This window comes from Temnothorax curvispinosus, unplaced genomic scaffold (assembly GCF_003070985.1).
Source record: "Temnothorax curvispinosus isolate PA1 unplaced genomic scaffold, ASM307098v1 QBEX01010645.1, whole genome shotgun sequence".
NCBI lineage: Eukaryota > Metazoa > Arthropoda > Insecta > Hymenoptera > Formicidae > Temnothorax > Temnothorax curvispinosus.
The window spans coordinates 69,679-80,819 of NW_020220425.1; the positions used below are offsets into that span (position 1 = coordinate 69,679).

Consider the following 11,141-nt stretch of genomic DNA (forward strand, 5'->3'; position numbering starts at 1 on the left):
TCGTGTTTTATTAAACGATAAAAAATGACGCGATAATATAAACGTGGCTCTCAAGAATGCACGATAATTCGACAAATGTTGTTACGTATTCGCGCGCACAAGGAAAACTCGGCAGAATTTTGCGTAGTAAACTGATTCTCCCTGAGTGGTGATAAGCTATTCTGTAGGTTTGGTGTTTTCATGTCTATCCCTCCCGCACCTCTCTCGCTCGTCGAATATACAATATTACTTTTATCATACAATTTATAAATCTAGATCCCTAATTAGTTTTCTCTTTCGCTTAAAAATTTTCCGTCACTATTCACTAATCGGACTTACAAATTTAGTCGACAATACAATCGATTCCCTTATTTATCTTATTGTCCCTCGACCACCCCAGTCGTGTTCCAGTCGATGCGAGCTAATACTTTTACGTAAAACGCAATTACATCTAGTGTCTTGTAAACAAAAATGCAAGGGGGAAAATTGATGTATATCGATTTTGAGAACACATCGTCGGATTACGACAAAGAACACAATGCGGTAAAATGTTATCAGTCGATCCCTAGCTCTTCGTAAATCTCTGAACTCTTTTGTGCCGCGTCGACAAGCAGTATATCGTAATCACTGGAAGGTGGTCTTGGGAAAATTTTAGTTTTGTACGACAAACTCGAACATACGTACGTATAATAATATTTATATAATTTCGTTTAACTAGTTTTGCGAGGCTGAGAAATCTCGTATTATGCTCGTAACCACGGTGCAAAAATAAAGCGACAGCATGGGACGTATCATCCTGCGAGTGTACCCCCTTATTTCATTTTCTTTTCTGCTTTTTTTGACGTCTGCGAATAGTATGCCCAGCCCCCCCCCCCCCCCCCACTCGTCTTCCGCAATTTCAACGACACGAAGAGACGTTATCCGTGAATTATGCATTCGAGCCGCAGCGGACACTTGTCGATCCTCTTTTCTCCCCCCTCCCTCTACAACTGTCGTTTTACATTGCATATGTCATTCTGTGATTTGTTTGGAGTATCACATGCAAATTTCTTCGCCGACTTATAAACGAGCTAAATTATATTACATATACCGTAGCCTTTGAGCGAAATACCTTATGTTTTCTTATCAAGTCTTATATCCTAAAAATGTTCTACCGTACCGTCTAGCACTTTTGATTTTGCGATTTGCACACGGCGTCGCACGCTCTCGGAAATCATAGACACATGATGGTGCGAATAGAAAATCGAAGGCTATTTTCACGGAGACGCACAGCAAAACGAATTTCAATTCTGACATATACGAATATTACATCATTCTTAAGCAACGTAGCTTCGGCTTTATACGATCGTGCGTCCCATATCTTACACGATTATTCGCGTGTTTCGCGATTTCAATACATACACATATACATATACAAAATGTATCGCACAAGTATTCACAAGTTTTTTAAATATTTGCATTATCAAGATCTGTGCCGTGGTTCGCGGTCTTGTTTGTAATTTTTTATTACGCCCTTGATTAATATTACAGTCATAATTTCGAGGCTGTAAGATTGCCGCAAAATCTGATTACTAAGAAAATAAAATTATCAAAACAAAATTCCCAATTGCTGTAAATACACAATGTCATAATTGCTCTCGTGGTTGATGCTGTTCCACATGTAAATTGACAGAATTGATTTATTAACGAGTTAAGTAAATTGAATTAAATGATGAAGAGTGGATTTAATTTATTTATAAAAATTAATAAATAAAATTTATATAAATAAATTATTTAATTTAGTAAATCAATTTTCCACTAAGATCACAAACTTCAATATACAAATTATATTATGTGCAATTATAATTTTTTTTTCTGCAAGTATTTAAATATTATTTATATTATCGACCACAGAGTCATTGTCACCAAATTAACATGCAATTAAGTAATTGATATAATAACGGTCGAATTATATGTCTTTAATGTTGTAGATCAAATGATGGCACAATGTCTCCTTCTATTTGCATTCCTCGAAAATTTATGCATAATGACGACACAGTATTGATAAAAACTACAGGCTGAAAAAGGGAAGTTGAATGGAGAGAGGAAATTGAATGACGGCAAATGAAGTTGAACGGAACGATCATGCATTCGTTAGAAAATGTCGAATTGGGATCAACCTACTTCACAGCTCTTGTTGGCGAAAGGCAGTGCTCGTCTTGTACATATTTGGGTAATTTCCCCCTTTTTTACGTGTATGTATAAGATTAGAATATACATTAAATTAGCTTTGAAATAGGTTGCACTCGATATCATCATTGTCGTATAGTACACACGCTGCGGTGCATAACGGTGGTACGGTAAAGAAATAGGAAAGCTGCATAAGTGAAGCCCGTCGATTTTAAAATTACGATTCTTCGACAGAACATTAGTATATAACAAGAATCGTTGACATGCATGACAAATTTACCAAAATTATTGCAACCAGTAATTTAATTTTCTCTTTTCTTGATCCCCGGTTATTTTTTTCTCTTTCCTTTAATTTTTTACAAAATTTCGGGTATCCTTTTGTCGCACCACCAGAAATACGCGCAGTTACCGTCGTTAGAATGTACACCTACCGTATTATTGCTATTTAACGCGATAGATTAACTTACAGTCTAAGATTTGTACATCTGTGGATTTGCTGTTCAATGATGATGCCTACAAAGAGAGATAAAAAGCATGTCTCAAACGTGCCTAATTTTTATAATTAAAGAAAAAAGTGAAATAAAATTGTTATGTTGTTATAATGTCCTAGCATATTTTAAAATCCTAATAAATTATCAAAAATTTAATAATTTTATTTAATTCGCAAAATATCTTTGCTAAAGAAATCTGCGAGACAAATCTTCCTAACTGCTTCTTCGTCTAAAAAATTGCAAGTTTTTTATTACATTATTATACATCTCCTATTTGAGTCTCTAGAATATTGTTACAGTTGCAATGTACATATAGCTCGTACGTATAAAAGTCCAACAAGATAAAAATAGGAAGATAGTAAAAAAACCTATAGCGAATACTTGATTTGATGCATACATACGAACACAGCGTTTCAATGAGATCCACGGTAAAATCGCTATCAGTATACGTGCAAAATATTTAGATTTGTACAGTGTATATGTATATATATGTATATATATGATTGATATATATATATGTAACAACTTTAAAATACTTTGTGAAAAGATATACAAATCGAGATATATGTCTGTACATTGTAAGCTGCAATCGACATCACTAAAGTGACATTTCTTATCAAGTAGGAAAACGGTTGCCGATAAACGTGGCGTAGAAAAATGTATATCTCGCGAAGAAGCGCAGTTAGGTCTCTCTTGCGGTGAGATTGGGTCCTTTGATGTTGAATAATATACGTAGCAACGAATCTCGTTTTAATAATTAAGACTCACGGCTACGTCGAGTTTGTATCTACCTTCAGCTGGGCTTGCCCGGTGGCCCGTGGCTAGTCGGCGAGGGTCCATGCGAGTGAAGATTGTGAACTCCGCCTACTTGGTTACTGGTGAGACTGGACATGGTGGGCTGATACATCGACGGCATATAACTGCTCGATGGTTGCGACGCTGACCTGACAATCAATGTGTTACGCATAAAATTATGCCCGTAATAACGAGATAAACAGAATAAAAATGAGATGAAAATACTATTCACTCACCTCGGCACTCCACGCAATGGATCTGGCGTGACAGATGAATTTCGTACCACGCCGGAAGTGTTTGCCGGCGCCGGTGATACTATGTTGCTTGGTTGACCCTGCAGGTATCCAGCTCCAGCCGGACTGTGCCTATATTTAATTGTGAAAATAAAGGATCAGTTTAAATCGACGTTTAACGGTATTCTACGCGAAGAACAAATACGTCACCTCATCGTTGGGCTTGGTTGAGGCGCAACCAATGATCCTCGGTGATACTGAGCGAGAGAAGCAGCCGCAGGCGGGGAAGGATCTGGCGGCAAACCGTTCTCCAATGTCGTCGGATGATTACTAGTACTGGAGTGAGGTATGTACGTGTTGTTCACTCGCGGTTCGCGGCTCACTCTAGGTACCGATGCCGGAGCGCCGGGTGGCACTTCCGAGTGTGAAACATTGGGATGAGACGGATTTACCGTTGGATGTATATTATTCACTGAAAATAATGAAAATATACATTATGCGCGTTGTCTTCTCATGAACGAGATACAAAAAGTATCGTCAAGTAGTTGATCTAACTAACCTGGATGTGAACTAGGTTGAGTTGTCAACGGAATAGCGAGTCTAGCATTCACAGCCAATAAATGGTCTCTCCTTTGCAGGAGATTATTTACATGTTCCTCTAGCCTAAGGTTCTCAGCTCTCAACTGATGTAGGCAGGAAAGCAGGGATGCAACTGCAACAGATTTCAATAATGTTGCTTTCTGTCATATTCTGAATACGTTTACTTTTTATTTGAGGCCAAAGCAATATTGTACCGTTAAAAATAACAAATTTTAATTAAAACAAGTTTTTTTTATAAGACAAAAGTATAACGTAAAGTGTGGCATGCAGCTTTTTTCGACGACACTATTGCGAAAAATAAAAAACAAAGCATGGTCCTCTCACTTTGTCAAACCCATGCAACTTTAAACATGTTTTTTCCTTTGCCATACACTTACTGTCAAAATGTTGGGCTTGCTCCATTAGAAATTGACTTCCCTGCTCCCACTGTCTCTCCAGGAGCTGATCTAACGTCTGTGGGATTGCTCCACTACCTAAAACTCCACTGGTATTGGCTGTACTCGTAATGCCGCCGCTCGTAGAGAAAACCGAGGCAAATGAAGTGGGTGGGATGCTTTGTTGGCCACATCGTATCTGCTTAAAAAAAGAATAAAACATTTAAAAAAATTTATCTTAAACAATTTAATTGATAAAAAGAATGAATTACACCATAAACCAACAAGATTTATGTTTCTTCGAATTCAATATGGCAATTTGTCTTTTTACGTACAGATGCTAGTACTCGATTGTGCAGCTGCGGTCCAATCATGTTTGTATTGGAGTTACTCGCCTCTGTAAATATAGAATGGGCCTCGAGCTCCTGCGAAAGTGTGTCCGACATCTTTTGCGCCATCGTTGAACTAGGATTCAATTGATTCCCCAACATGTGCGGTGCGCTGACTCCATTTTGAAATCTGAGAAAAAAAAAGAAGAAACATTCACATTCCTGCATTTATCCACGACAAGACGTTTCTTTATTTGCAAATCTTACAGTTTTATGTTGTTCTCCTCCTTTATCATGGCGTTAGCAAGAACGGTCGGTGTAGTCGATGCAGATGGGATAGGGGTAGATACGGCTGTTTTCCTCTTTCGTTTGCCCGTGTTACTACTCATACTCTCTGATCCAGGACTGCTAGGCGGTGATTCCTTGACAGTCGGCCCCATAATGTTCGCAGAGCAGCCTGCGCCACTGATGCTACTGAAGTGCCCGACAGTAGCCAATGCAGGGCCCTGAATAATTGACGATACCGGGGCCACGGTGGCGGCGGGTGGAGGAGTCTGATGATTGTTTCTCCCACCCCTCTTGGACGTCGACACGACTGCGGTGCTGGATACAGAGGTTACGATTGACGGGTTTATCGTTTGTGACTGCGGCAGTGGTGGTTGGCTGTTGGACGAACCGCGCTTGGGTTTGCGAGGCTTCTCTTGCTTGTCTGACGATTGGGAACTGAAAGTTAGCGAACGTATCAAACGGTTAGCATGGCGAATCACATCAAACTTGTGACACACATCTTCCATCAAAATACAAAACGTCCATTATTTTATGTAACAACTGGCTAACAGCGTGGTAATAAAAAAAAAACCCGTTATTTTAACACACGGCCAGAAATTATCCCGATGGAAAATACAATTCCCAAACAGTTTAATAAGACAAAAACGAGAAGATCAACGCACGCTGAGGCGGGTCGTCACGACGGAGTGCCATTTACGATGTCACGTTACACCTTTCCGTCGCTCGTTGCCCGTGAGGCGCCTTGCCGAGGAAAAAACAAACATAACCTCAATGCCTCCTGTTTGCCAAGACCCGCGCCTCGAGTACGTGAACCGAGTCACGGGGCCACTCAACACCGGTGACGTTTCCTCTTTCTCTCTCTCTCTCTCTCTCACCCCTCGTCTTACCGAGGTTACAGCGTTATAATGTTAATATCACACACAAACACGTCGCGATGTATTGCAACAATTCCGCGATGCAATTATTATGCAGCGCGCGCGCGCGCACGCGAGCTCACTCGTCGAATGACCCCGAGTGAACTACCGTGCTCAATACATACACAGAACACTGATGTAAACACGCTCCATCTTCCGTCGCACTCGCGACTCGAGGCTGCTTCCGCCCGCGGCACGAACGCGCGGCACCCGGACCCGCGTCCCGATTCCCGACTCCCCCGATGACTGTCCCTCGCTCGACCGATGGGCCGCCCGAATACTCGTTCGACTCCGTAGACGAATGGCCGATTCCGGCGTGGGAAGAGGTTAGAACCTCGACCACCTTGTTTACTAATCGCGCCCGCCATTTTGAACGCACGCGGCGCGTGACACTCCTGAAGCCGCGTGTCGTTTCTCCGACTGTCCCGGAGCATCCCTCACGCCTAAAACTCGAGGCACTTCGTGGCGCGTCGTCAAATTTTTATGCACAGTCACTGCACAGATCTTCACTATAAATTCAACGTTCACAATTTCGATTGCAGTATTAACGGCAGCGATAAACAGAACGTGAGATATACGCATTCCTTTCATTTCCCTGATATTCCCACTGCAACTTAACTAAACTCCAAATATAATTTCTCCGTAGCGATTTCTCCCTCTGCGGCAGATTTTACACAGTAAAAAAATATATGTTACGACACAATTACGTGATGTAATTGTACTTACAGCAAACACATTGATTTAATCTGTATTTTTATACGCTTCCCTCCTTTTTTCAATGCATTTTTTTTTAAAGAATTTCTAATTGCAAACAAGCTCCCTCAATGAATTCCAATTTTGTATCTACGGCGAGAGAACTTACCGAGATCGTTTTATCGGTGCATCCTCCGCGGCGAGCCTCTCAGCGTTCGATATTGCACTCAATCGCAGCTCGGTATTGGCAGCCGTAGTGATTATGCTCTGCTGCAGCTGTTGATACATCGTCAGCGAGGTTGTCACCACGCTCTGAACCGCACTGGCGAGCGAGGTGGCAATCAACGGCACGGATACGACGATGCTGTTTGACGTAGTTGTCGGTGACTGGGTGACGGCCGAGGACTGGGACTGCGTCACCGTCATTATCACAGGCGTGGTGGTGGCCTCCGTGGCGACCGGCGTGCTCGACGACGATTGAATCGGGCTCTCGGCTTTCATCTGCAATCGATGACAAACAGAATGCGTTATCGCCATCGTCTCATATCCCACAGCTAGTACGATATTCCTACAGATAAATGACTAATTCATTGTAGATGTGCTTGAAGAAATACCGAGATGAAATAAACAGCGCGATAACTGTCTTCAATTATACCTTTGATAAATCATTGAAAAGTAATGTGACGGTAATAGTTCTTTCACGTGTCATTACTGAAATTAGTTGCTTCGGTTAAGTCAGATAGATTTGCACAGAGAATTTTTCTATTGAGACTTGCTCGTTGTACTTATCAAATATTTTGTTAATTCATGACATAATTGATATAAATATATTCTTTTGGTTAAATATTATTGGCGGAACAAACACTTACTTTTTGATAATTGATATAATTTGTCCAGAGATACAATTTCTGAGCGGCAAGATCAACCGCTCGCTGTCAAATAAAGGATTTCCTGTTTATTTTATTTTTATCACAGGCAAAGAGTGATTCTGATGTGACATATCCAACAGATCAAAGAAAAAGTGGTCAAATATTCATTTATATTGATGCGTACAATTCTGTAGACAATGTTTTAAATGTTTGATTTTTCATGACATTTGCTTTAAAACTTTATAAATTTATTCTTAATGCTTGTAATATTAGCATAAAATTTTAAAATTTTGATTATAATATAAAGATAAACGATACTTAAGATAAATGTAAAAATAATCGCTTTTCTGGCTTATCAAAGATCACTAGGCAAATTTTGTTAAACCTGTTGTCGCGAGATTTTGATAACAAACCAGTCAAAAGTAAACATAAGCAAATACTTATATAATGTTATATACGAATATCGCAAATCTCTCAAATTAATATTAGCTATTATTATATAATGTTACAATGTCTCCATAAGTTACAGTTAGACAATGCAAAATCCACGTATGGTATATGGTATTATTTAATAATCGTTATTTTTTATTGAATCAAAATAATTAAATATCGTAATCAGTTGTTCGCATTAGTTATACCGGCAATTTATTACAAACTATATAATCTTTATTATTGCAATAGACTAGAAAAGATCTTAATGTTTAAGTTCAAGAGGAGCAAGTGCTAAACCAATTCAATGTAATAACATATGTAAGACTTTTACCTTTTTCGATTTTTCCGGTTCCGTCGTTACGCTTAAGCTAGTAGCTTCGGTGATTGTCGGCTGCACATTGTTGCTCGGGACGGTCTGCTGCGCCATAGAGCTGACCGTCATCACGACCGATCCGCTAGCTTCGGAGCTGGCCGATTGATTCGAGTTTTCATTCCCTATCACGGTCGGCGTACGCGCTCCGGTTTTTCTCTTCTTACTGGTATGACTCGCCTTGTTAGAAGTCGACGAGTTGGATTTTCCCTGGCCCCCAATGTTCTTGTGCGCCACGTTTGAATTACCGGCGTTCGTCTTCATTGCAGGGGCGGTTGCCGTCGTGGCGACGGTGGTGACAGTGCCGCTGCCATCGTGTCCGAACACGCTCTCCGACTGTGTGACAATAGTCTCGACAAAGTTAGAAGTCGTGAACTTGCTGGAACTTGTAGACGTGTCTTTTGGTGTATTACGACCGCTACCACCGCTCTTGTCGTCCGCGACGCCGTTTATCTCTAAACTGGGACTAGCATTGGATTTACTTTTAGAATTCGCGCTTGACTTGGAACTCGAGCTTTTCCGCTTGCCGCTCGACGATTTTATCGGTGTCTCCGCCTCTTTCTCCGGCGACGAGTCCGACGAACCGTTGTCGGCGGGTATCGGTTTGTATGGCGGTATCGTCTTCACGTTGCCGCCCTTTTTCTGTAAATTAATTAACGTTATCCAAGAAATTTTTACAACATTAATTAATACTTGATATCCGTTGATTAATACATATTCAATAGTGAATTACTCACCAACTTCGAATAGTGATGCTGGCAATAACCGCAATATTTGACATTATCGAGATAGTTGCCAGCTTCCTCGCAGAGTAAGCCCAGAGCCTGTGCACAGGTAACATGAAATTGCTGCCTGCAACCTGCTTTGTTACATTGCATGCAGGCTCCCACGTTTGCTCTGCTACCTCTGCCTTGTTCCTCGCAAATGTAACATGTCTAAAATTATCAAATTTCTATGATACGAGGTATAATAAAGTATATGTGATATTAAACACAGCGAATAACTTGTTTCGTGGCCACATCTGTGACATCGATGAAAGATTTACCTTGCTAAATCTTTCTGAAGGAATGAGCTCCAATATAATTGGTTCCATTGTAGTCACGTTACCGAATCGAACTTCCGGAATGTAGAGAGCGCACACGACGTGCGCCCATCCAGCCTGGTTCGTTCTCTTAAGAGCTCCATCCCGACTCGGACATAACTCACAGCGCTATTTAAATTACATCCCAAACAATTATATATATCTCAATAAAAAAAATATTCATATTCTATCGTAATAAACAAAGAAATAGATTGGATATTTAGTCCATTATAAAGATAGAAATACAGTACAATCTCGGCACTATAATAAAAATCAGATTATATCAGATTAATGGATTTGCCGGGCTGCTAGAATGTAAGGAATATATAAGTGTAAATAAAACAATTAGAAATTGAAAAATATTCTAAACTTACAGCAAAAATAAAACAAGAAAAGCAGCAACGTATTTTCACAGAAACATAAAGAATGCTTCATCAGCGAAGATCTAATGGCCACGTATAAATAAATAACCAATACGTATAAGTGTTAAACTCGCCTCTCGCCCAAGGGGCCGCGGAAGCTCGCGATAGTGCCAGATTAACGAGATTTTACTGTACTGAGAAAAGCATTCTCAAGCGCGAAGAAACAATTCTCCCTACCACTCGAGCGCTGCGTTCTTGAGACTCGCACTTCCTACAATACCAGGGTCCCGTTGGTACAGTGACGATGCCATAGCATGCTGCGAAACAATAACGCTTGTTACTCCTCAATCGACAGAGGAAAATGTAATAATTTTGCAAGGGGTGTTGACCGTGAACAAATACCTTGGTGCACAGCAACAGTGCAGCCCTGTCCATCGCAATACACCAACGGATTCTCTGTCCAGCCCCTCTCGTCAGAACACACGCAGCACCCTCCGAGCATCTCCTTCATGCTGTGCCCCAAGCAATTCGGAAGACGAGACTAGCATGAGGAGCTAGGCGACGGACCGCGGGCATTGGCTGCGTAGGGCGAAGAGGCTCGTGTCGCAAGATCGCATCCTGGGGTCTCCGCGCGGCGGCAAGAGGTTGAAGAGGCTGCTCCCGAGTCGGCGGCCTCTCCTCTCTTTCTCTCTCGGACGGCTCTCGGTGGGGTCCCGCCACCCGCCACCCGCCCACTACCGCGTGTCTTCGGCACCCCCGGCCCCCGGCGCGACTCGCGCTCGCGGACTATACGCGCGGAGCGCGCGGGACGCGCGCGTCGTCGCGCGTCGCGTCGACGAAGAGGCGAGGAACGGAGGAAGGATACTCTCGCGACTCGCGAGCGCGCGAGGATCAACGCGGAGCACGCTGAACGCGAGCGGGCGAACAAGCGTGCGTGTGGGCGCACACACGCGCGCGCGCGTTTTCGCACAGTGGAGTCACGCGTCACGCGGGGAACGGATGCCGTCGGCCGAGCGGACGCCGCGCCGCGGATTGCCGACCGCCAACCGGGCGTACGTCGCGCGAACGCACGTGCGAATGTAAGCGGCCCCCCCACGATCGGAACGTGTTCGGACGTCTCGTGTAACTCGTGTTATTTACGACGGCGCTCTATTTGTTTCCT

At 42.2% G+C, this 11,141-nt stretch overlaps 1 protein-coding gene across 4 annotated transcripts; it reads right to left on the minus strand.

The window, feature by feature from the left end:
• Nucleotides 1-852: 852 nt before the first annotated feature.
• Nucleotides 853-10,701, minus strand: LOC112460578 (protein AF-10-like). Of its 4 annotated transcripts, none has more exons than XM_025025330.1 (15): nucleotides 10,382-10,701; nucleotides 10,217-10,296; nucleotides 9,582-9,746; nucleotides 9,274-9,471; nucleotides 8,498-9,178; nucleotides 7,735-7,797; nucleotides 7,035-7,366; nucleotides 5,238-5,693; nucleotides 4,977-5,160; nucleotides 4,645-4,840; nucleotides 4,227-4,379; nucleotides 3,878-4,139; nucleotides 3,671-3,799; nucleotides 3,431-3,583; nucleotides 853-2,661 (listed from the first exon to the last, which is right to left on the minus strand). In XM_025025330.1, exons 1-14 carry the CDS (start codon nucleotides 10,488-10,490, stop codon nucleotides 3,433-3,435), a joined length of 3,159 nt encoding a protein of 1,052 aa, XP_024881098.1. In that variant the 5' UTR covers nucleotides 10,491-10,701; the 3' UTR covers nucleotides 853-2,661; nucleotides 3,431-3,432. The 4 variants fall into 4 exon arrangements, with proteins under 4 accessions (XP_024881098.1, XP_024881097.1, XP_024881100.1 ...); XM_025025329.1 differs by having other exon boundaries at nucleotides 4,645-4,843; XM_025025332.1 differs by lacking the exon at nucleotides 7,735-7,797.
• Nucleotides 10,702-11,141: the final 440 nt, after the last annotated feature.

Bases quoted from the DNA above. Each gene is read 5' to 3' on its own strand.
- LOC112460578 (XM_025025329.1), bottom strand. From the start codon at position 10,490: ATGAAGGAGATGCTCGGAGGGTGCTGCGTGTGTTCTGACGAGAGGGGC. The intron at 9,472-9,581 runs GTAAATCTTTCA...TGATAATTTTAG, and splicing joins CTTCAGAAAGATTTAGCAAG to ACATGTTACATTTGCGAGGA. The intron at 5,161-5,237 runs GTAAGATTTGCA...TTTTTTTCTCAG, and splicing joins GAGGAGAACAACATAAAACT to ATTTCAAAATGGAGTCAGCG.